Source organism: Amblyomma maculatum, chromosome 8 (assembly GCF_055883805.1).
Source record: "Amblyomma maculatum isolate TAMU_Amacu chromosome 8, ASM5588380v1, whole genome shotgun sequence".
Classification (NCBI taxonomy): domain Eukaryota; kingdom Metazoa; phylum Arthropoda; class Arachnida; order Ixodida; family Ixodidae; genus Amblyomma; species Amblyomma maculatum.
Window position 1 is genome coordinate 27,464,040 of NC_139351.1, and position 24,424 is coordinate 27,488,463.

Sequence of the window (24,424 nt, forward strand, 5' to 3'; positions counted from 1 at the left end):
AAGTAGACATATTCGCCTACTACTTCCAGTACTTCGCTACCTAATGTAAACTGCTGTTCCTTCCCGAGGCTGTTGAACATTACCTTAGTCTTGTGCATATTGATTTTCAAGCCTACCTTTCTACTTTTTCTGTCTAGGTCATCAATCATTATTTGCAGTTCATCCCCCGAGTTGCTTAGCAAGGCAATGCCATGTGTCAGGTTATCTTATTCCAGGAACGGTATATAACCCTGCTTAGGATAAAAGAACATGCATTACTTTCTTTATGACATTAGAATGTTGAAGAGACAGTAAATCATTGCGAGGTTTCTGAAGATAAATTTTGTACCTACTACAAAGAAAGTTGAGCAAGCTTGTAGCGGCGCCTCGACTTAAGTGTGAATCGGCATAGACACTTTAGTTCTCGGACTTGGAAGCCTTACAAGATATACGAGCTGGCATGTATTCGTTCACGTTATTCCAGGTTATCTTTGAGAAAAAAAAAACGTTTTATGTTCCAGTTTTCCTTTGCTTGCAATGCGTTAGCTTGTTTCTCATCCATTGTTCGTCGTCTGTTATATGTCCTTACTGGTATCATTTTAATGCGAGAGCATTACTTCGCTATGTTCAGATTTCTGTCCGCAGACCGCGTCAGCAGGCCGCGTCCGCAAAATCGTGTCCGCAGCAGTTCTATGTAATTGAGAAGTGGTAGAGGTTAATGAATGCTGTCAATCAATAGAGGGTGACGTAATGTGGTGCCGAAAAAATAATTAGGCCAATAAGTTAATTAGACAATTAATTACAGGCAAAACATGTAAAAGTTGTTCGCAGCAGTTGTAATTGAGATGTGGTAGAGATTATTGAGTGGTGTCAATCAATAGAGGGTGAAGTAATGATGTCTCCGAAATAATAATTAGACCAATTAGTTGCAAAATCTTGTTCGCAGCAGTTGTGAGTAATTCAGAAGTGGTAGAGGTTAATGAATGGTGTCACTCGATAGAGGGTGACATATTGTTGTGTCCGAAAAAATAATTAGGCCAATAAGGTAATTAAGTAATTAATTAGAGGCAAAACATGTAAAATTAAAGGCGTAAATAGTCTCATTAGCCAATGGCTTGGCGCCACATTTGAATGCATCAAATACTAAAATAGTTAAATCAGTCAGTTAAGGTGACGTCAAGGCTGTGACGTCACGCAACCTGAATTCGAGCCAAACAAAAAGGGCATAGGAAGGAATTTGCGCGCAATTTGAAAGTACCGAAGACTAGGTAAACACGAAGTGAATTATTGTGACGTCAAGGATGTGACGTCACGAAACCGGAAATAGAGGCGAAAAAGGGCATAGGAAAAGATTGGCGCGCTATTCGAAAGTACCAAAGACTAAAATGGGTAAACAAGAAGTGAATTAATGTGACGTAGATGATGTGGCAGCACAAATTGACTACAATGCGTCTGAAGAAGCTAGCAATGCTGCTTGAAATGCTGATAAATCAGTCAAAATAGCGATATTAGACGGCAACTGATTCCATTCATTTATTTCCAAAGATAGTGGTCAATATTGTTTTTTTTTTGTTCGTGCGAAAATTGGGAGGATTTTGTTTGCGTGGTCAAGGCGGGATGAGACGTGAGGACCAGGAAGAAGAGGGGAGTGAGCTAATTCTGAATTGCTATAGTATAATGTGTAAAAAAAAAAAAGATATTAGCGCAAACTTCCTTCTGGAAGAGAGCGATGGTAGGTTTAAAACTTCGTTAATTGATGATACGCTCTGAAATCTTGAGTAGGATGATGTAATGTATCTTGCTGCTTTGTTCTGGGCGGATTCAAGAAGATTGGAAAGGGAGTCCTGGTGAGGATGCCGTATGACGGAAGGATGTTATAAGGTTGGTCTTATCAATGTAGTGTAAGTTTGATGTGATAATATTTGCGAGGTGTAAACGGCGCCTTAGCATGCCATGATTTCTAAAAGCTTTGCTGGTGATGTGGTCTATGTGAGCATTCCAGGAGAGATTAAAATGTAAATAAACACCCAGATATTTTATAGAGGGAAAAGATTCAACACTTTTATCGTTGATTGTGTAAAGGCTATCTAATGATCCTGGAACAGGCGAAAATCTGATGTGTTTAGTTTTTTCTTCATTAATTTCCATTTGATAAGTACGGCACCATTCATTTAGCTTGTTTAGATCAGACTGAAGCGTGTGTGCATCTTCAACGTTAGATATTGTTTTATAGATTACGCATTCGTCTGGAAAAAGGCGAATTGATGAGTTGATGTTGCTTGCTATGTCATTTATATAAATTAAAGAGAGCAAGGGCCCGAGAACTGTCCCTTGTGGGACACCTGCCTTTACACGTGTAGATTTAGAGATGATCTACCTGGTCGTTTTATCGTCAAACTGCAGATTTTTAGTTTTTAATTGTAAACGTTTGTGAGGAACACGATCAAATGCTTTGAAAAAATCGACATAAATTGCATCTATGTCGAGGTACATTTATAACGCGTTATGCAGGTCAGTAACTAATTCAAATAATTGCGTTTGGCATGATCTTTTATACTGGAAACCACGCTGGTTTTCTATAAGCAGATTATTTAAGTTTAAATAGTTGATAATATGAGAGAACAATTGTGTTCAAATAGTTTGGAGCATATTGATGTCAGGGAAGTGGGTCTGTAATTAGTAGGATCAGAACGAGCTCCTGCCTTATGTATAGGAATGATGTGAGCGATCTTCCAGTCATCCTGGATGCATCCTGCGTCAAGTGACTGCTGAAATAGCAGGGGCAAATGAAATGATGATTCATGACACCTTAGCTTGAGAAGTTTGGAGGTGAAGCCATCAGGGCCAGGACTGGTGGCAAGCGGAAGTCTGTAAATCGCCTTCGCTATTCCGTTTGCAGATATTACAATTTGGGGGAAGGTAAACTGTGCGCACGAAGGAGGGAGTATATGGGAACTGGTAAGTGGCATCTAGTCTGTGAACACTCGACGAAAGAGTTCACTAAACCTTTCAACGATAAGTGAAGAGGAAAAGGCACGACCATTCTCGGCCGTTAGGATAGGCGCAGTCTGGTCACATTTTGGATTAACTGAGCACCAGAATTGTTTAGGGTTGGTTTTAAGCATATTGGGGAGAGTCCGGCTAAAATAGTTTTCCTTAGCTTCCAGGATTGCAGTTGTAGTTAGATTCGAAAGGTTATGATATCTCTCCCTGTCAAGCGATTATTTGGTTCGTCTGGCTTGTCCATCCATCATCAGCCTGACTATACCCACTGCAGGGAGAAGGCCTCTCCCATATTTCTCCTCTTAACCCGGTTCTGTGCTAGCTGCATTCACTTGACCCCTGCGAACTTCTTAATCTCATTCGCCCACCTAACTTTCTGCCGCCCCCTGCTACGCTTTCCTTCCCTTGGAATCCAGTTTGTTACCCTCAGCGACCATCGGTTATCCTCTCTTCGCACTACATGTCCTGCCCATGTCCATTTCTTCTTCTTAATTTCCACTAGAATGTCGGTAACTTGAGTTATTTCTCTGACCCACTCTGCACGCTTTCTATCTCTTAATGTTACCCCTACCATTTTTCGTTCCATAGCCCTCTGGGTTGTCCTCATCTTAAGTAGAACTCTCTTGGTTAGCCTCCACGTTTCAGCCCCATAGGTGAGCACAGGCAAGATTCAACTGTTGTATACTTTCCTCTTGAGCGATACCGGTAAGCTGCTAGTCATAATCTGCGATTGCTTACCAAATGCGCTCCATCCCAATCTTATTCTTCTTGTTATTTCCTTTTCATGGTCCGGATCTGCGGTTACTACCTGTCCTAAGTAGACATATTCGCCTACTACTTCCAGTATTTCGCTACCTAATGTAAACGGCTGTTCCTTCCCGAGGCTGTTGAACATTACCTTAGTCTTCTGCATATTGATTTTCAAGCCTACCTTTCTACTTTTTCTGTCTAGGTCATCACTCATTATTTGCAGTTCATCCCCCGAGTTGCTTAGCAAGGCAACGTCATCAGCAAATCGCAGATTACTGAGGTATTCTCCATCTACCCTTATCCCTAACTGCTCCCATTCCAAGTCTCTGAATACTTCCTCTAAACAAGCTGTGACTAGTACTGGGGAGACTGTGTCTCCTTGCCTAACACCTTTCCTTATGGGAATTTTGTTACTTTCTTTATGCAGAACTATGGTTGCTGTGCAGCCACTATATATATCTTCCAGCACTTTCACGTACGGCTAGTCTACCCCCTGATTTCGCAACGCCTGCATCACCGCCGAGGTTTCAACTGAGTCAAATGCTTTTTCGTAATCAATGAATGCTATGTATAAGGGCTGGTTATATTCCGAGCATTTTTCTATCCCCTGATTGATGGTATGGATATGAGCGATAGTAGAGTACCGTTTCCGAAACCCTGCTTGATCCTTTGCTTGATTGCAGTCTAAGGTTGTCCTGATTCTATTAGCGATTACCTTAGTAAATTCCTTATGCGTAACAGACAGTATGCTGATTGGTCTGTAATTTTTAAGGTCCTTACAGTCCCCTTTCTTGTGAATGAGGATAGTGTTTGCATTCTTCCATGGTTCCGGTACCGTCGATGACACCAGGCACTGCGTATACAGGGTGGCCAGTTTTTCTAGCACGATATCCCCCCCGTCCTTCAGCAAATCTGTAGTTATCTGATCGTCTCCAGCTGATTCCCCCCTTTTCATAGTTTCTAGTGCTTTCTCGACCTCGTCCTTCGTCACTGGTAGAACGTCTGACTGTTTTTCCCTACCGCCAATCTCATTACCGTCCTGACTACTTTGGCTACTGTAGAGATCTGTATAGAACTCCTCGGCTACTTTGACTATCTTGTCCATATTAGTGATGACGTTGCCCGCCTTGTTCCTTATCGCATACATATTGTTTTTGCCTATGCCCAATTTCTTCTTTACCGCTTTAAGGCTTCCCCCGTTCTTTACAGCATGCTCAATTTTCTCCATGTTATACTTCCTTATTTCGGCCACCTTGCGCTTATTGATTAGCTTTGATAGCTCGGCCAATTCGATCTGGTCTGTTGGATATGAAGCTTTCATACTCTGGCGTTTCTTAATCAAATCTTTCGTCTCCCTAGACAGCTTACCGGTATCCTCTCTAGCTACCCTACCGCCTACTTCTACCGCGCACTCAGTAATGATATCTCTGAAATTATTGTTCCTTGCCTCTAGGGTAATGTCGCCATCCTCAGTTAGAGCTGAATACCTATTCTGTAGCGAGATCCTGAACTCTTCTGCCCTCCCCCTCACCGCTAATTCGTTGATGGGTTTCTTTCTTACTAATCTGTTGCGTTCCTTCTTCAGATTTAGGCTAATTCGGGACCTCACCATCCTGTGGTCACTGCATCGCACTTTCCCGATTACCTCTACATCCTGTACAATGGCGGGGGTTGAACACATTATGAAGTCGAGTTCATTTTTAGTCTCTCCGTTAGGACTTTTCTGTCCATTTCCGGTTCTTCCGTTTGCTGAAGAAGGTATTCATGATTCGTAAGTTATTGCGCTCTGCAAATTCAACTAGTAACTCCCCCCTGTTATTCCTAGAACCAATGCCGTAGTCACCTACTGCCTTGTCTCCTGCCTGTTTTTTCCCTACCTTGGCATTGAAATCGCCCATTAGTACAGTATATTGCGTCTTTACTTTTCGCATTGCCGATTCTACATCTTCATAGAAGCTTTCAACTGCTTGGTCATCATAACTACATGTAGGGGCATAGGCCTGTACAACCTTCAGTTTATACCGCTTATTAAGCCAAATTACGATGCCTGGAGCCCTTTTATTAATACTATAGAATTCATCTATATTACCCGCTATATACTTATTGACAAGGAAACCTACTCCTAGTTGTCGCCTCTCTGGTAAACCTCGATAACACAGTGCATGCCCATCCTTCAGTACAGTATATGCCTCATTCGGTCTCCTAACCTCACTAAGCCCTATGACATCCCATTTTATGCCCTCTAGTTCCTCTAACAGCACTGCTAAACTAGCTTCACTAGCTAGGGTTCTAGCTTTAAACTTTGCGAGGGTCAGTTTCCAATGGCGGCCTGTCCAGCGGAGCCAAGCTTTCTTAGCACCCCCTGCTGCGTCACAGGTCTGACCGCCGCCGTGGTCAGTTGTTCTGCAGCCGCTGGTGACTGAGGGCCGGGGTTTTATGGAGCTTATCATAGGAGGTTGGGGCCAATTACTGCACCAGGGTGGCCAACTCTTGTTCTGGTGAGGGAGTGCGTTGCCGGAGGTGTTCACCGGCATCAGGTCGCACCCCGAACCTGTTTATGCAATTCCATCGACACGCGGACCGGGATTTGAACCCCGGTCCTCTTGCATGCGAGGCGGATGTTCTACCGCTACGCCACCGCTGCATACTCGCCAGTATCATCGCCCCTTTAACACAACTTCTCGCCGGAGGCCCGAACCTCTCCTCTTGATCACCAGCCTGTGATGCTGCGTTCAGTACACTCCGCCGTCTACTGGTCTCTCCCCCCATACTCCGCCATTTTGACCCTGCCTGCTCGACCGAAATAAACACTGATGCAAGCGGCGTAGGTCTGGGCGCTGTTCTTGCTCAACGGAAACCTGGATATTCCGAGTATGTCGTCGCGTACGCTAGTCGTACCCTCACGAAAGCGGAATCGAACTATTCTGTGACCGAAAAGGAGTGTCTGGCCATCATATGGGCCATTACCAAGCTTCCTCCTTATATTTACGGTCGCCCATTCTACGTTGTTACCGACGACCAAGCGCTCTGTTGGCTATCCTCCCTCAAAGACCCCTCCGGCCGCTCGCCCGCTAGGCGTTACGTCTTCAGGAGTACGATATACACGTCATCTATCGATCTGGACGTAAGCACACCGACGCTGCTGTCCTTTCCCGTTCACCGCTTCCTAACGACTCGGCGGCTGGCTTCGTTTGTGCCTACGATATGTCGCCGCTCAACATTACCAACAGGAAATCTGAGCAGCAGAAGGATTCATGGATATCCTCCCTCTTAACATTCCTGTCTACGCCCGCAGAGCTGTCTCCGTCACGTGCACTTCGTCGTCAGGCCCACCACTTCGCCACTCGTGATGGACTTTTATATCGCCGCAATTACCATCCTACAGGGCGAAAGTGACTTCTCGTGATTCCGTGACATCTCCGTGCTGAAATCTGCGCCTCTTTCCACGCCGATCCCCAATGCGGCCATGCAGGTGTCATGAAAACCTATTCTCGACTGCGTATGAGATATTACTGGCGCGGCATGTACCACTTCATTCGTCAATACATCCGATCCTGTACCGCCTGCCAACGTCGCAAGAATCCACCCCCTCAGCCAGCCGCTCCGTTGCAGCCATTGCCTTGCCCCAGCCGCCCTTTTGACCGTGTCGGTATCGATCTGTATGGCCCGCTTCCGACCACTTCGGCTAACAACCGCTGGGTCATCGTAGCCGTTGACCACCTAACCCGTTGCGTGGAAACATCGGCCTTGCAGTCTGCCACCGCACAGGATGTTGCTTCGTTCATTCTGCATCGCCTCGTTCTTCGTCACGGCGCACCGAAATAATTGATCAGTGACCGCGGACGTGCGTTTCTTTCCGACACTGTCGAAGCCCTCCTCAAACAGTGCCAGATCATTTACCGGAGCAACACAGCGTATCACCCCCAAATGAACGGCATGACGGAGCGATTTAATCGCACTCTTAGTGACATGCTAGCCATGTACGTTGATAGCGCTCACTCTAAATTGGGACCAAGTGCTGCCTTTCGTAACGTACGCCTACAATACGGCTACGCAGACTACGACTGGGTTCTCCCCCTTCTTTCTTTTATATGGTCGTGAACCCACGTCCACCATGGATACTATCCTGCCCTATATCACCCCAACGCTTCAGAGACCACTCTACTGTCTGAAGCGCACACATTTGCCGAAGAATGCCGACAATTGGCGCGCTCCTTCACAACGGAGAACCAGGCTCAACAAAAGCATAACAGGGACCCTACAAATCCAGCGCCTTCATATCCCTCAGGTGCCCTCGTTTGGCTCTGGGTGCCTTCCTCTGCACCCGGCCTCTCATCCAAACTCTTATCGCGCTATCATGGACCTTACTGCATTCTCGAACAATCTTCTCCCGTCAATTACGTAGTAGAGCCCTTGAACCCATCTCCAGATCATCGCCGCCGCGGCCGAGAAACTGTACATGTCGACCGCCTCAAGCCGTATTATGATCCCCCTACCCTTTCCTCACCATGAGTCGCCAGGATGGCTCCTTTTCCGCCAGGGGGTATTGTAGTAATCCCGATCGCCATCATCTCGCGCGCCAACCCGAAGAGGTAGACGAAGTGGAGCCGGAGCCTTGTTGGCACTGCACTGTTGTTTCGAACGCTACCCCTGTCGCTTTGGTTTGCGGACGTTGCCTACGGTCTTGGTGCTCCAATAAACACCTTACAACACTTTGAAACTTTGTTGTAATCTGTTCGAGAGCGTCGTTCAGGAGCTCAGAAAAATCAGATCCGCTATCAGGGGGGCGATAGCAAGCTCCAAAAATGCATTTGATGTGCTGAAAGCAAGTAGACACCCACATTAGCTCGAGAGGTGTGTCAATCTGCACAAGATAAGGTTGATAATCGTCTTTAACTGCGATCAGAACGCCGCCACCTCAGTAGTTCTCTCTGTTTTTGCTGAAGAGCACCAAAGAACTTGCAAACGGTCGCTGTTGGAATTTCGTCAGATAGCCATGTTTCTGTGCCGATAATTATGTCAGCAGATTATGTGTGCAAAAGATATTTTAAAGCATCACCCTTTGAAAGTATGCTGCAGAAGTTAGCTAGAAGAATGTAAATTGCTGATACACGCATGGCTTGAGGTTGGCACGAAAAAGGCAGTCAGTCAGCGGAGGGAGTCGCACATGTAATCAGCTCTACTACGCCTGTGGATGAATTGTACTCATAGATACAGCCGCGTAGGTGAAGCTTCTTGAATCGAACACTGAAGCGCTCCTGATCATAACGGTTCGCTTTAGCTTTATCGCGCAGCATCTTTCAGGCAGTTTGTACCTTGCGGGAGAAATCCCCCTCCGGCTAAACTTTAGGATTATCGAGGTATTTAAGTTTGTAAGCGTTACGTAGTGCCTCGGCCTTTGATTTGAAGTTTAGACATTTAACAATCAAGGAGCGGTGAACGTTGTCTCGGCGCTCCCGGCTCGATGGGCGCGGTCAATGTCGCCAGCATTTATCTGAAGATGAGTGGAGAATTCCCTCACAATTTTTTCTGATTCCTTACAGTCCTCATTTTCTTTTTCTGGGAGACTTTTGATTAGAATATTGTTTCTTCGCATTCGGTTGGTGATATCATCCACAACATCAATGATTTGGTTGGTGATAAGCGTTTCTTTTCTGTTTAATGTACCCAACCAGGCGGAGTCCCGCCGAAGATGTTCTCGTTCAATGATTTCTTCATTCGTTTTTTATATACCGGACTTCACCTGTTGTAGCGATTCACTGACAGCACCGACATTGTTTTCCGCATCAGACGTACTACCAATGCTTTGTTCCCAGGAACTAAGTCTTGACTTAATGTCTACGATATCTTTTTATGTAGGTATCGTGCAGTCCCTCTATGCAGGTATGGTGCAGAGTATGCTCCTTTTTATTGTTGTTTAGTTTACTGTACTGCTCCTTACTGGCATCTTTGAGGTAACAAGAATAAATGAATAAGTAAATATTGTAACTTACTGGACGACAACATGTTGCTGTTAAGGACAACAACCATGATCTGACATGGGATCATCATCATCATCATCATCAGCCTGATTATACCCACTGCAGGGCGAAGGCCTCTCCCATATTCCTCCACTTAACCCGGTTCTGTGCTAGCTGCATCCGCTTGACCCCTGCGAACTTCTTAATCTCATCCGCCCACCTAACTTTCTGCCGCCCCCTGCTACGCTTTCCTTCCCTTGGAATCCAGTTTGTTACCCTCAGCGACCATCGGTTATCCTCTCTTCGCACTACATGTCCTGCCCATGTCCATTTCTTCTTCTTAATTTCTACTAGAATGTCGGTAACTTGAGTTATTTCTCTGACCCACTCTGCACGCTTTCTATCTCTTAATGTTACCCCTACCATTTTTCGTTCCATAGCCCTCTGGGTTGTCCTCAACTTAAGTAGAACTCTCTTGGTTAGCCTCCACGTTTCAGCCCCATAGGTGAGTACAGGCAAGATGCAACTGCTGTATACTTTCCTCTTGAGCGATACCGGTAAGCTGCTAGTCATAATCTGCGAGTGCTTGCCAAATGCGCTCCATCCCAATCGTATTCTTCTTGTTATTTCCTTTTCGTGGTCCGGGTCTGCGGTTACTACCTGTCCTAAGTAGACATATTTGCCTACTACTTCCAGTATTTCGCTACCTAATGTAAACTGCTGTTCCTTCCCGAGGCTGTTGAACATTACCTTAGTCTTCTGCATATTGATTTTCAAGCCTACCTTTCTACTTTTCCTGTCTAGGTCATCAATCATTATTTGCAGTTCATCCCCCGAGTTGCTTAGCAAGGCAATGTCATCAGCAAATTGCAGATTACTGAGGTATTCTCCATCTACCCTTATCCCTAACTGCTCCCATTCCAAGTCTCTGAATACTTCCTCTAAACAAGCTGTGAATAGTACTGGGGAGATTGTGTCTCCTTGCCTAACACCTCTCTTTATGGGAATTTTGTTACTTCCTTTATGCAGAACTATGGTTGCTGTGCAGCCGCTATATATAACTTCCAGCACTTTCACGTACGGCTCGTCTACCCCCTGATTTCGCAATGCCTGCATCACCGCCGAGGTTTCAAATGAGTCAAATGCTTTTTCGTAATCATTGAATGCTATGTATAAGGGCTGGTTATATTCCGAGCATTTTTCTATCACCTGATTGATGGTATGGATATGATCGATAGTAGAGTACCGTTTCCGAAACCCTGCTTGATCCTTTGCTTGATTGCAGTCTAAGGTTGTCCTGATTCTATTAGCGATTACCTTAGTAAATACCTTATACGTAACAGACAGTAAGCTGATTGGTCTGTAATTTTTAAGGTCCTTAGAGTCCCCTTTCTTGTGAATGAGGATAATGTTTGCATTCTTCCATGGTTCCGGTACCGTCGATGACACCAGGCACTGCGTATACAGCGTGGCCAGGATTTCTAGCACGATGTTCCCCCCGTCCTTCAGCAAATCTGTAGTTATCTGATCCTCTCCAGCTGATTTCCCCCTTTTCATAGTTTCTAGTGCTTTCTTGACCTCGTCTTTCGTCACTGGTGGAACGTCTGACTGTTTTTCCCTACCGCCAATCTCATTACGGTCCTGACTACTTTGGCTACTGTAGAGATCTGTATAGAACTCCTCGGCTACTTTGACTATCTTTTCCATATTAGTGATGACGTTGCCCGCCTTGTCCCTTATCGCATACATCTGGTTTTTGCCTATGCCCAATTTCTTTTTTACCGCTTTACCGCATGGGATGATAACATCGCATAAGTTACAAATTTGTAATCAGGGAGTAATTTCTCCCGGACGTACACCAAAGCGCAGCCTTACGGCTACAAAGTAAAGCTATACAGCTTTATCAAAAACTCAGTAGTTAAAGAAAAATTCGAAATGATCCGGAACCACCGCCTTTAAAGTAATGACTCATTTATTTTAAATCTACTCTCCCGGGTGGTGTACCCCTTAATATTTGATCGTAATAACTTTGTACGATACGCTACTTTCAGCAGTATTGGTATTGCCAAGGCTAGTCTTTGGACAGCTAGATTGCCAGAGAAGTGTGTGAAGCTGCAGGGATAAAGGGCCCGTGATTACGATGGAGATATGAAACACCCCATTAGATATACTTTTAAAGGTGGAGGGTATCTAAGTCGGTAGCTTGGCTTGTTAGACGAACGCACTCCGCGTTTGCTTCTTTCTCATATTAGTCATTTTCTATCTTATATCTACGCCACAAAAGCCCCGAGTGTTCTTTAAGTATACAATACACTCAGTTTTAAGTCAGCGCTCGTGTCTGTTCTTCTTTCCCGCCGTCCCGTGGTTTCGCGCTGTTTTTGTGGGCCAACTAGCCTAACAATATTCCCTTTTGCGTAAGACAAGAAATAAATAAATATCGTGATAAATAAATGTGAGAACAATCAATTCTGCAGAGAAAATACAGGCCCAGTTAACATGCGTTGAAACGCAGTTGGTGTCGGCGTTTCCATATTGACACCTGGCATTTCTGCCTAGCGCTTTAAGCATTTTCTCTTGACTTCACTGGCGGAATGCGCCGCCATTTCCGGTTCAGTGCGCGATACGGCAGGGCTACTTGTAGACTGCTGAAAGTACTCCGTATTTTCCGCCACCACTCCTTCACTCCAAGCAACTGCAATAGTGCTGACTCTTGGAACATTAGTAGGCAACCACTTCGCCTTTAGCGGGCATCTGCGCAATTCATTTCGCCCCTATCCCCCTATAATTTGCCTTGTTTGGTAGAATGCAACAACACAAGACAAACAACAGGGAAACGTGTGCATTGTTGCTAAGAAACGCAGTTGGCTACGAAGTCAAGAGGCACCCATTTTTGGGCTCGAATTTGTTCTGGTTTCTTTCGGCGAGCTAAGTATCCCATTCGTTTTCTGCTGAAACACGCAGTTACGAGGCAATGCTCTGTGAGCCATATTAGCTGTATAATTACGTATAATTAGCTTTCCATTCTGTGTGCGCATCTTACCTATCGATATGTCGAAACTATGTGATGTTTATATCTGTGCTCCTCGCGTGTGTGGTAAGTCCCTTCGCCATTGTTTCTATGAAGGCGCTTTGGTGCGACGTCCGCCAGCACATCACACACAGCAAAATGCACAAGTCAGAAGGAGAACACCTTTCGATCGTAATGTGTGCGTGATGCTAGAATGTTGCGAAGAAAGCGAGTTTGAAACTCGAGTTACCACGAGTTTCAAAGTGTCATGCAAATAATAAGATGCTAATGGCGAACAAGAGAAGCGCCTTATTTCGGAGTATTTCAATTTTCAAAGAATGATTCGTGAATTGCAGGCAAGCAGCTACAACTTGCTTAACGTATATTTTCACATGTATCTCCTCCGGCAGGAACTGGCCGTTCGTACAAGATTAGCTAATACACTTGTCTAAGCAAACTGCCGACTGAAGAGCAGATTTTATGCAACTTTTATTCCATGCCGTTACGTGAGTGCCTCCTACGTTTCGCCGCTTTTATATGATTTCTTGTGCAACAAAGAAACGGCATGAGGACAAGAAGGGACGATACACAGCGCTAATAACACAAGTTTATTCAGGAAGCCATTGCTTATAAAGGTGCCAGCGGTACTGAAAAACCGGAAAAACATTAAGAACCGCAACAGATATCAATCTGTGCAAGCACATTTTTGATACTATAAGGTGGACTACGTAGGCAAAACTTCATGTTCTTTCTTTAAGGTGGCTACAGAAGGCGTGCCTACACATATCTGACCTAACTTCATCATCTCAGATGCCTTGATAATTTCTCTAGTCAGCTGATCTTTTTGTTTATCTACAATTCGGTTGCATTCATAGACTGGCTAGCAGGGAAAAACGACCAGTTTAGCCAGCATAGGATTGACCACAAAACAAAAGTATTGAATACACAAGGTATTCTACGCAATTAACAAATTTTAACTCATGCTTTCTCGCACAGATGAGCAATCTTGAGTTGACTTTTCGGGAACATTCACATGCGTGCATATTATCCTCAATTTCACAGGAGTTGAAAATACATCTACTCCAGCTCTCTTTTCAATTCTTTTCTAACTGTGGGAGGTCACATGAACATAAGGTATCACAGGTAAAATTTTCTCACTGCTACAATGATTGAGTGCGGTGCCAGATTGGAACTTTTTCAACATGGCCTCTGCTACTGCTGCTAAAACTTTAAGAGGGTATCCTGCAGTAACGAGCCTCTCAACCTGACAGTAAAACTGTTGACTGTCCTGTGCGTTCATGATTTCTTAATCACATTATTGAAACAAGAAGCAAGAATGGCCTTTTTTTACTTTGTCAGCGCTTACCTTGTCTTGACTTTTTTGCATATGTTTGTTGTTCTGACGACGTTGCCATCGACGCCGAGTTCAACCAATTGCGTGAAAGCGTTTCTTTCATGAATATAACATAGATTTGTTTAACCTCTTCGGCGTCATTTTCTTATGGTATATGATTTTTTTTCACATTGGTTTATTTAACCTATGTATTCCTTTTCTAGTTTGTTTTCTTGTTATTTCAATGTTTTCCTGTTCTTGTTCGCATTGTATATTGAGCTTGATATGTAATGCCCTCAGGCCTTTAAGGGAAAAAAATAAATTAAATGAAATTGTTCAGCCGTCTTCGTTTATCCTGCGAAAGACGTTTATCTTGCGACTGCTCTATCTCTGCATAATGTACTGCGCTGTCCAATGGGATCATCATGCTCCGCTTTAAATGCTTGACTCAGATATAGTTAGAAGCGCCCTCGAAAAAACAACTTCCTAGTTGAAATATACCCCTGTACAAGCAGCCTCTCGTAAGAAATTACCCAAAGACCAATTTCATCGGGAACCCACTCTTATAAAGATTTAGGACATGTAACCTTGCTTGGCTATGTAACTAATGTAAATATGCCCTTTTTTACACTGCTTGACGAGCGCAATCCAGCAGTGCACATCACAACATAAAAATTCCAGACACAAAGCACTTCCGTTGGTGCCTTCTATTAGCGCAGAAGGATTCAGCAAAGAAATCACCCTTGGCCACCTATAACTATATATATGGACACGTCAAAGCTGTTCGTTGCTTAGTCATTTTCCTGCCAACGGGTGAACTGGCTGTAGCACGCGGTGCTGTAGCTATCCACAGGAAAACGGAGACTACGGCTTAACAGCGCACTGAATAACCAAAGTTTTTTTCTGAGAGCAGTTTGATGACATTCGTTCCTTCTTTACAATGGAGGCGTTTTCCAGGCACATTTTTTCATGTCCATCTTCTTGGGGATTCGTATCTTCGGAACATGTTCTACTTATCTCTATTTATTGCTCCTAGTTTAGTCCTGGTAATACAATACTAACTCGCACTATTTCTCGCCCACACAGCTCTATTTCTGACTCTACGTTAAACCTGCCGTTTCTATCGCTATCGTCTTTGCGTTATACTGTATTTAATTTCAAGGATTTAGGTCAGCCTCCATTTCTCCAAAACTTTAGCAAACTCGAGCTACTATGTGTTTTGCTCTTCAGGGATATTAGTACGTTTATAATCAATACCCGAGTGTGGCTGATAAATTAGTTCCACTGCGTTCATTTCTTCCAGTTATTTCAGTCCCATGATCTGGATCTTCGACCACTACGTGCCGGAGTGTCTCCTTCGTAAAGTAACAATTTTATCAGCCTAATTAACGTCATTTACGAAATCTTTAATGAAAACTAGATTGTACAAGGTATTTTAAAAATCACCAAATAAAGGAGGGACAAGAACTCACATCTTATCGGGTGCTCGATCAATTGAATTTCTTGCCACTGAGAAATCCAGGTGCTCAGTGAGCGGACATTACTTGGGCATAAAATGTGCTATGGCCTAAAATACAAAAACGTTCAGAGATTTCGCTGTGTTAAACTCATGCGCTATATGGGGTTCAACCTCCTGAAGAACCTGAGGCTACGGGGACGAGGTGGTAGAAGTATCCAGTGATTTAAATTCCATTAAAGTTTTTTTCGGAATTTTTAAATGCAGCACAAACATTTTTGGACCCAAAGCCGACGGCTATTTCGGCTCAGCAGTCAAATATGTTTAGTGAACAATTTCGAAGAGCCGCACTGATACAACAATCACCACGAATACAAATGTAGCAATCAAACATAGAGTGCTGACAACCGGATGTACGGCAATCACTAAACGCTCAAAAAGATAATCGAACACCGTTTGTAAAGACAAATTTTTGGACTATAAAACAGGAAAAACTTAAAATCCAAAGCACATCAATTTTTTTTTTCATAACATATTTTAGTGCATCGGTGCAATTCAAAAGACTTGCAGAGCAATATGTAGCGTGTTTAAAATATTCACACAATTAAGGAGGTCTGAATTACCTAACAAAATTTTTGTTGCTATCTACGCGGGACTCGATGTAGTGATACATGCAAGAGGCGATTCTTTCTGCAACCATTACTGTCTACTTTGATTATTAAATTTATGTCTGGCCCTTTCAGCAGGCACTGTACCGATTCGGTGAATTCTCAGTTTACTATTGCATGCATCTGGTCGCATTACAGCCTCCTATTTTTTTATGCGAAATTTCTGACTTCCACTGGGCTCTACGGTTTCCATGTTTACAGCCTCCTATTTTTTTATGGGAAATTTCTGATTCCCACTAGGCTCTACGGCTTCCAGGTTTACAGCCTCCTGTTTTTTTATGTGAAATTTCTGATTTCCATTGGGCTCTACGGTTTCTAGGTGTGCAGCCCCTTGTTCTTTTTATGGGAAATTTCTGATTTCCACTGGGTTCTACGGTTGCCAGGTTTATAGCCTGCTATTTTTTTATGGGAAATTTGTGATTTCCACTGGGCTCTACGGTTTCCAGGTTTACAGCCTCCTATTTTTTGATGGGAAATTTCTGATTTCCACTGGGCTCTACGGTTTCCATGTTTACAGCCTCCTGTTTTTTTATGGGAAATTTCTGATTTCCACTAGGCTCTACGGTTTCTAGGTGTGCAGCCCCCTGTTTTTTTTTTTATGGGAGATTTCTGATTTCCACTGGGTTCTACGGTTGCCAGGTTTATAGCCTGCTATTTTTTTATGGGAAATTTGTGATTTCCACTGGGCTCCACGGTTTCCAGGTTTACAGCCTCCTATTTTTTGATGGGAAATTTCTGATTTCCACTAGGCTCTACGGCTTCCAGGTTTACAGCCTCCTGTTTTTTTTTTTAAATTTCTGATTTGCATTGGGCTCTACGGTTTCTAGGTGTGTAGCCCCCTGTTTTTTTTATGGGAAATTTCTGATTTCCACTGGGTTCTACGGTTGCCAGGTTTATAGCCTGCTATTTTTTATGGGAAATTTGTGATTTCCACTGGGCTCTACCGTTTCCAGGTTTACAGCCTCCTATTTTTTGATGGGAAATTTCTGATTTCCACTGGGTTCTACGGTTCCCAGGTTTACAGCCCCCTATTTGATGGGGAATTTCTGATCTGCAGTGGGCTCTACGGTTTCCAGGTTTACAGACTCCTATTTTTTTTTTTTTTGGGGGGGGGGGGGAGGATTTCTGATTTTCACTGGGCTCTACGGTTTCCAGGGGTAAAGTAGTACTATAGGTTTTATAATGATATATATTTAATACTGGCAAAGAACGTCGCACATGAGCAAGCTGTTGCGATGCATGATGTGCAAAATTTCCAGCGTTTCGGGTTGTTTGCCTATGTTAACTGGTGTTGGCCGGTTACACACAATACCTAAGAGAGTATAGAAAATCGAACGGCCGTCCTCGTACCTCAGTCGGTGGAGTACCGCAGACAGCATATAGTAGTTGTATCGGCCGGCGGGCTTAAATTTAGGCCTTCAGAGAAGAGAAAAAAAGCCGTACGTACGCCAACTAAAATTCACATTCGGAGCCGCAGACAGAACTCATCAGCGCTGTCGAGTCGTGCACTTAAACAGGGAGCTGATGTGTCCTGCAAACTTTTTCTTTTTCGTAGTATTCCATTCGCTTCGTAGCTGCCAATGAAATGTTGTATTGCGGTGCTTCATATATGATCTGGTCTGTACGGTGAACATGTCGTCGTGTGGAATATGCGTAATTTTGTTTCTTCCTCGTGGAAACGATGCACATTGCCACATAAGATGTTTTAGGTCTGCTGTACACTGTTCGTGAAAGTGTGTGCTTATGTTGTCTTTGAGTGTGTCGTGCCTGCCGAGAAATCATTTGCTAAGTATGTGTGCAGTGTAGGCTGCTTTTGTTATTACTTTGTTGAAAAGTATCTCTTATGGTCGAGCGAGCTCTTTCGTGTTGTCAAACACCGGTGTTGCTTCATATAACCTAAGCCTGCTGTCGTGTTTTATTTTGGCGCGTACATAATGCATCATCGCTCTGCCAGGGGAGCCTTTAGTGAGCATTGCTTGGTAGGGATTTAAGTCTATCAGGTTAGGCATGAAGTTGAGGTGTGGGGTCGACTTACAACGCGCAGATTGGCAGCATGGCAAGCAACGAAAAACGGCTTGAAGAACCATGAAGAAGCAACACTCCTACCCCTCCTAACTCCCTAATTACCTAAAGAGTGACCGAGAGTCATCCCGTCATTTAAATCAAAGATTCATTAATTCATTCATTCATTCGTAGTATTCATCGTTCCTGCTTCTAAAGGGCGGGCATCCATTATTCTGCCAATGGGGCTGCCACCGGTGAAGTCAGTTTATGAAATTCTCGTTAGACATATTGCCAGCTTTATGTAACTGCTAGCACTTGTAAAACATGCACTTACAATAACCTGAAGTGCAGTTTTAACGGAACCGATTTATCTCGCTTAAGGTATCACATGTTATTCCCACTTGGGCCCCTGGACGGCGCAGCAGTCGTCATGTCCCGGATGTTCTGTCGTGGCAGAGGAAAGACATGAACGCAGGGAGTGAAAGGGGATGGGTACAGGATCGAATGTGGGCTCTATTCAATAAACTCGTCCGCTTATAGAGCGCTTATCATGGTGCTATGTCAGGAGCGGGCCCATGCTCCGATAACCGATATCATGCCAGATGTCAGGCTTCTAAGGTTCCATCTAACGGGAGAAAACTTGCCGCAGGGGAAATTTACAATATATGTTATTTCGACATGCTTCTAAACGCCGCAGCTATGTATTATCTTTTTATGCAAAATTCTATTGCAGCAGATTGATGCTGTCAATAAGTTTTAAGATTATCGCTTTAACTGTTACACAACCTACTCTAAAGGCTCCAATACAGTATGGTTACATGCAGCATATAAACGGTCAGAGGTAACTATACTTGTCTCAGTCGCATAAGTGTAAGAAATTCAAGGCGTGGGGCCAGGCCAGCACCGCAGAGGGAGATAATGTGCTTGTGCTGATGGGCACAGTAGTTCGCCGTACGGGTGACACTACCTTGATTCAGCGCGAGTCCTTGAAACTGCATGTTCTGATGATTATTCTGTGGTTCCTCCTGATGCCTTCCTTCCTTTCTCTCAGGCTACGTGGTTGGCACTCTGGAGGCTTCGGCGCCGATCGGCATCAAGGCACACGCTTCTAAGCTCTTGAACCGCGACGAAATGAGTAAGCGAAGCTTGACCTTATCTCTATTTTAATAGTCTACAGACTTTCAATACAGAAGTCATCTGCAAAGTAAATGACGACGTCCGCATCATAATCCATAACAGCCAGTTTTGAAAGCGCAACTCCTTTGGGCTTGCTCAGGTGCAAGACTGAGCAGAGATATATTCGAGAAACCCTAAACTAAGACGAATGCAACGTGTGGTAATCTGATTCCTTTATGTGACTTTATGAACGAATTACAAAAATAGTATAGGCAATGCTACAAATTTTTGCAATATAAGTCGCGTACTGTGCATTCAATATTCAAATTCAACAGAATGCCTTGCCTTCCTATCCATCTGTAGGATTTGAAATGGCGCGACTGCGAATAAAAATAGAACATCTCAGTGCGTTGAAAGGCCTTAGTATATTAGTTCGTTTTTCTGACAAAGCTTAACCCATCGACGCTGCAATAAAGAAAAACATCCATAGCTACCTCGGCAACTGCAGTGTCGCAATATGGCTGAGCGTTGTTTCCTCTCTAGAATATTACGCCTCAGGCGTGATCGGCAGGATCTTTGGAGCAACACATGACATAGCAGTCGCACTGAGCCTCACTTGGTTATATAGGAAGATTTTAAGGCGAAAGATTTTACGGAGCGAAAATCTGTGCGTCGCATCTCTGTGCGCTTATGTGTCGCTCACAGATAGCGGACCTGTTAGGAGAGCGATAATGAAAACAATTGAGGGTGATAGGTAATGAATAAAAGTTATAGACATCGATAGAGTAAATGACTTATCCTAAAGACTATATATAATGATTAATAATGACTAAAAACGAATTGTAATCACCGCAACTGATTGGAAATGAGTATAATGCTTAGTGAGGAGTGGTAATGATTACTATGACTAGGCATGACTCATCGTGACTACAAAACGACGAATATATGAAACGACAACCTGTAATCACCGCAATCGACTTGAAACGAATAAAAATGCTTTGCGATGAGTGATAATGATTACAATGACTAGGCATGACTCATCATGACTACGAAACGACCAATGCGTCGAAGAGGAAAAAGAGAATGAAGCAAAGGATAACATGCCACTGCTAAGAGGAAAACGATAAGAAGCAATTGTACGTAAGAGGCAAAGAGAATGAAGGAGACGATAAGAGGCAAACGATATGAAGCAATTGGTAAGAGGCAAATAAAATGAGGGAAACGATAAGAGGCAAACGATATGAAGCAATTGGTAAGAGGCAAATAAAATGAGGGAAACGATAAGAGGCAAACGATATGAAGCAATTGGTCAGAGGCAAATAAAATGAGGGAAACGATAAGAGGCAAACGATAAGAGCTAAGAGGCAAATGATAAGAAGGGTAGGCTTCAGCAGTACTCCTTTTAAGAGACATCGAAGATACCCTATAATTTTTTTAACATTTACAGATTTTTATTTTAAATATGGTGCTAGATACATCGGCGTGGTCTACACAAGTGCAGTGCACAGCAAGTCGAATACTATTTGCATGATAGAGTCCAATAATTTGAGTAGTCAATTATTCAAATGAAAAAAGTAAATTATATTTCATTATTATCGGATCAAGGTTGGATCAAGAATTCTGTGCCAATATAATGGCCATCAGCACTGCAGGTGAACGCAGGTGAACGGTATATAAATGATAATAGTCAGAAAAGGCGTTAAAATACCTTGCTCCATAAATTCGCATATGAAGTTTTGTTAAGGTGACTTCTTCCATTTGTATAGTGTCGCTCGCATTTCTTCGCATGCCTTTGGGGAACTCTTTTGGCGCTCATACTGGGTGAACTCCGATCTTGTTCATACATCTAACCTACGGCCCCGACATGTTACAACCTAATTACCGGAAAAGGGCGCTTCAAGTCGCCTTATAAACTCTGAGCTGCCGGTCAAAATCCCTGATTTTGCCTGATAGCACCATTATTGCAGAAATGCGTCGGCTGATAAGCGCTCCTAACTCAGTTCTTGTCGTAACCACAATGTAATTGCCACAGGAAATACACAGGAACAGGTGACTCTATCCTCATCAATGCCACGCTTGCTCACTATGGATGATGTTACCCTCTCTCACAATAGAGGAGCATATCTGGCAACAAATACCAACTCTTTTCCGTCCGTACGCGGTAACCATTCCCAGCGCTCTTTCCCGCGCAGAGGAGGTTGTACTACGGTGTGGGGTCGCCCGCTGTGACTTAACATAGCTTCCAATTTGATATTTATATCCACGTCCAGGGTGTCCTGTCTGTAACTTCAAGAAAAGTGTGGCAGATATCAACGACTTGTGCGTTTGCTCGGCACTGAAGGCGACGAAAATTCGTCACCTTGCAGCAGTGGGTTTTTCTGCAAACAACCCGTCATCCTACTATGCTTGGACTTAGGGGCTTCATCATCGTTCCCTCTTGAGCTTTATTAGAGCGGCCAACCCTTTTTTTTTCATTGAATACCCCTTTTTATTTTATTCTTACATATTACTTTTTGCCCTCAGGCAACAATCGTTATAAAAAGTTAGTTGTGGTTTAGCTCTGGTTGACCCTAGTTGAATTGCGAAAGCAACGGCGGAAGCTTCTTTTGCCTGCTACGTTATTCCTCTACGTGCCTGCGTGTCGTAGGGGTAACGAGATTGCAAACGGTTCTGGCAGACTGATTCTGACATCACCCTCCCATATGGAAGGAGCAATCCGAGTTGGCAGCTGCCCGTGGAATAGGGATAACGTGAATTCGGATGTCATGGCAGGCTGTTTCTTTTTTATGAGGGACCACGGGCACGGACACGGCACACAGCGACAAATGGTTAGACCTGGCGTAGTATTGCTTTCGTAATAAAACACACGGCCTGGTTACCGTGGGAGTGGGTACGTATAAAGATCGAGAGAAAGAATTCGTAAGGCGGGAGGAGGGGGTTTAGTTTATGGGGTTTAACGCCCAGAGCGACTCATGCTATGAGGAGGGGGATGCTTGCCTTTGAGGCTATACGGAGGATGGCTGCCGTGGAAAGAAAGGGGATTTATATCTGTCGATGATGGAAAAGTAGCCAGCCGGATGATTGTTGCCGTAGAATGCAGAGAGTATGCCGAGAACATAGAAACGCGTAACCATACAGTACATGGTTTTCTACCGAAACCTTCCAGGGGATGGTTATCCTGGAAAGAAGGCAGTATCAAGACAGCGGACATATGGGCAACCGGAGGGCCAGCAAGGCTGTTTCCTGGGCTACTTAGTGGAGTTTGCTCATTTTGACAAAGCTTTAAGCACAAAAACGACAGGAACATGTCTCTCTCTCGTTCCTGTCTTTTGCCCTTGAGGCTTCGCCAGAATGAGCACACATGAGTGTGTTTACCGTGGAAAGGAGATGGTGTAGCAAGAGCGTAAAGGAAATACTTTGTGCGGGAAAGAGTCGACAGGCGGCGATAGTAGCTAGGGAGAAATTTGCTACCGGAAGGTGGGTACCAAAAGAACAAAATGTGTGGCTGTGACGAGGGTAGATGAATGTGGAACATGAGGTATATACAGAATGCTAATTCATGCTTCGTCATACGTTCACCAAATACGCTTTGGAGCATTGGAGAATTTTTTCTTTCGTGTAGAAGCGCCTCAATAAAGCGATTCTATTTGCATGCTCTACCTGCGTGGCATGGCATAATATTGTTAATTCATTGAACATGGTAATCGGATTTTAGAATAGCTTTTCTTGTTTCATTGCGTATATTTTTATGATAGTGACTTAGCTTGTAAATGTTGCTTTGTATCGCATGCTCATTCCGCACTAATATGTATTTTGTTCTTAGCAAATCGTCAATATACTCACTTGTATCCACTGGTATCTATTTTGGGATCCACGACTAGCCTCTGGCTAAGGATCCTTTAGTGTCGTATGTGATCGCGCGTGCTTTGAAAAAATAATCAAGAAAATTGTTCGACGGCGGAATGGAGCGAAGCTAAAGCTATAATACATTTCGCTAATTCATGCACTAGGCTGGAGACCCTGCTTCTACAAATGTTTTCACGGTTTTAACGCCCACACGTGTCAGTGGCACGCACCTCTGAGCATACGCGGCAAACCATATTTTACTACCGTGTGGCAATTATTCAATGCCACCCAAAAGAGCGTAGTATATCAAGTTACAGATTATTATCACAGAGGCAATGCCACTATCAACCCTGGGCCAAGTCTGCGAGCAGCCATCTTTGTTGATATCGCTGCGCAAAGGAAGTTAGCTCGTGAGAAAGTTGCATTACTTTCGACAGTTGTTTGTGCCCGGTTAGCGCTGCCGCTCAGTGTCTCTCCCTCCGCAGCGCAGGTGTTCTCCGTGTGGATCGCCGTGGAGGCGCTGACACCCATCGTGGCCTCGGTGTTCGGCTCGCAGGTGTACAACGCCTGCATTAGTTTCTACCCGGGGCTGCCCTATTTCGTCTACGTACTCTTCGAGATCTACCCGCTTGCCTCAGTCGTGTAAGCTTCTCCACCACACGCTCGACTCATAAGCGCAATGCATTTCGTAGTATGTTTCGAGGGGTGGAGGGGCTTGACTTTGTCAGCTATTTACTTATTTCCCAAACACATTGCGGTGGTATCGTAACGGCCTCGCCTTCAGGAAGCCAAAGCAGTACAATGTCGGTGTGCTCTGAGGAGGGCGCGGGAAGGTGAAAACAGGCAGCACGCACCTATTACTTGCAGTTTAACACGAGACAGGCCAGCCATTTTGGCTGTCACGCGAAGAGAGAATTTATCTCTTCCCTTCGCGCTTTTTCCCCGCGAATCATGGTAGGCTGTCTTCGAGACGAGCTCGATCAATTCGTTGAAGAATAATCACACCCTTCCATCCGTTAAGAAATCTGGTGCGTGCACAGGGCACGAATTGTGCCTTGTTTGCTCTTCAAGCTTCCGTAGTAGTGCACAGGCTTGAACGCTGTGAAGATAGTCACAAATAACTATCGGGGTTCGATGGCATCCCACTTGCATTTTGATGGCGCGCCGACATTTATGTCGAGGGCTCACTGCTTAATGATCAGCAAGACGGGTACCACAGTTCTTGTCGGCTGTCGTGGCTGCTACAGAAAGGCTCTTTCTTTGTCCCAGAGAATACCAGGCGTCGTTTGCGTTCACACGTGT

At 44.2% G+C, this 24,424-nt stretch overlaps 1 protein-coding gene across 1 annotated transcript in view; it reads left to right on the forward strand.

The window, feature by feature from the left end:
- Positions 1–24,424, forward strand: part of LOC146180808 (proton-coupled folate transporter-like) — a 67,130-nt gene that overhangs the window by 34,094 nt on the left and 8,612 nt on the right. Inside the window, exons 4-5 of the mRNA XM_084575661.1 lie at positions 19,212–19,295; positions 23,608–23,764. Of these exons, the coding sequence (XP_084431787.1) occupies positions 19,212–19,295; positions 23,608–23,764 (241 nt within the window). The remainder of the gene's footprint in view (positions 1–19,211; positions 19,296–23,607; positions 23,765–24,424) is intronic.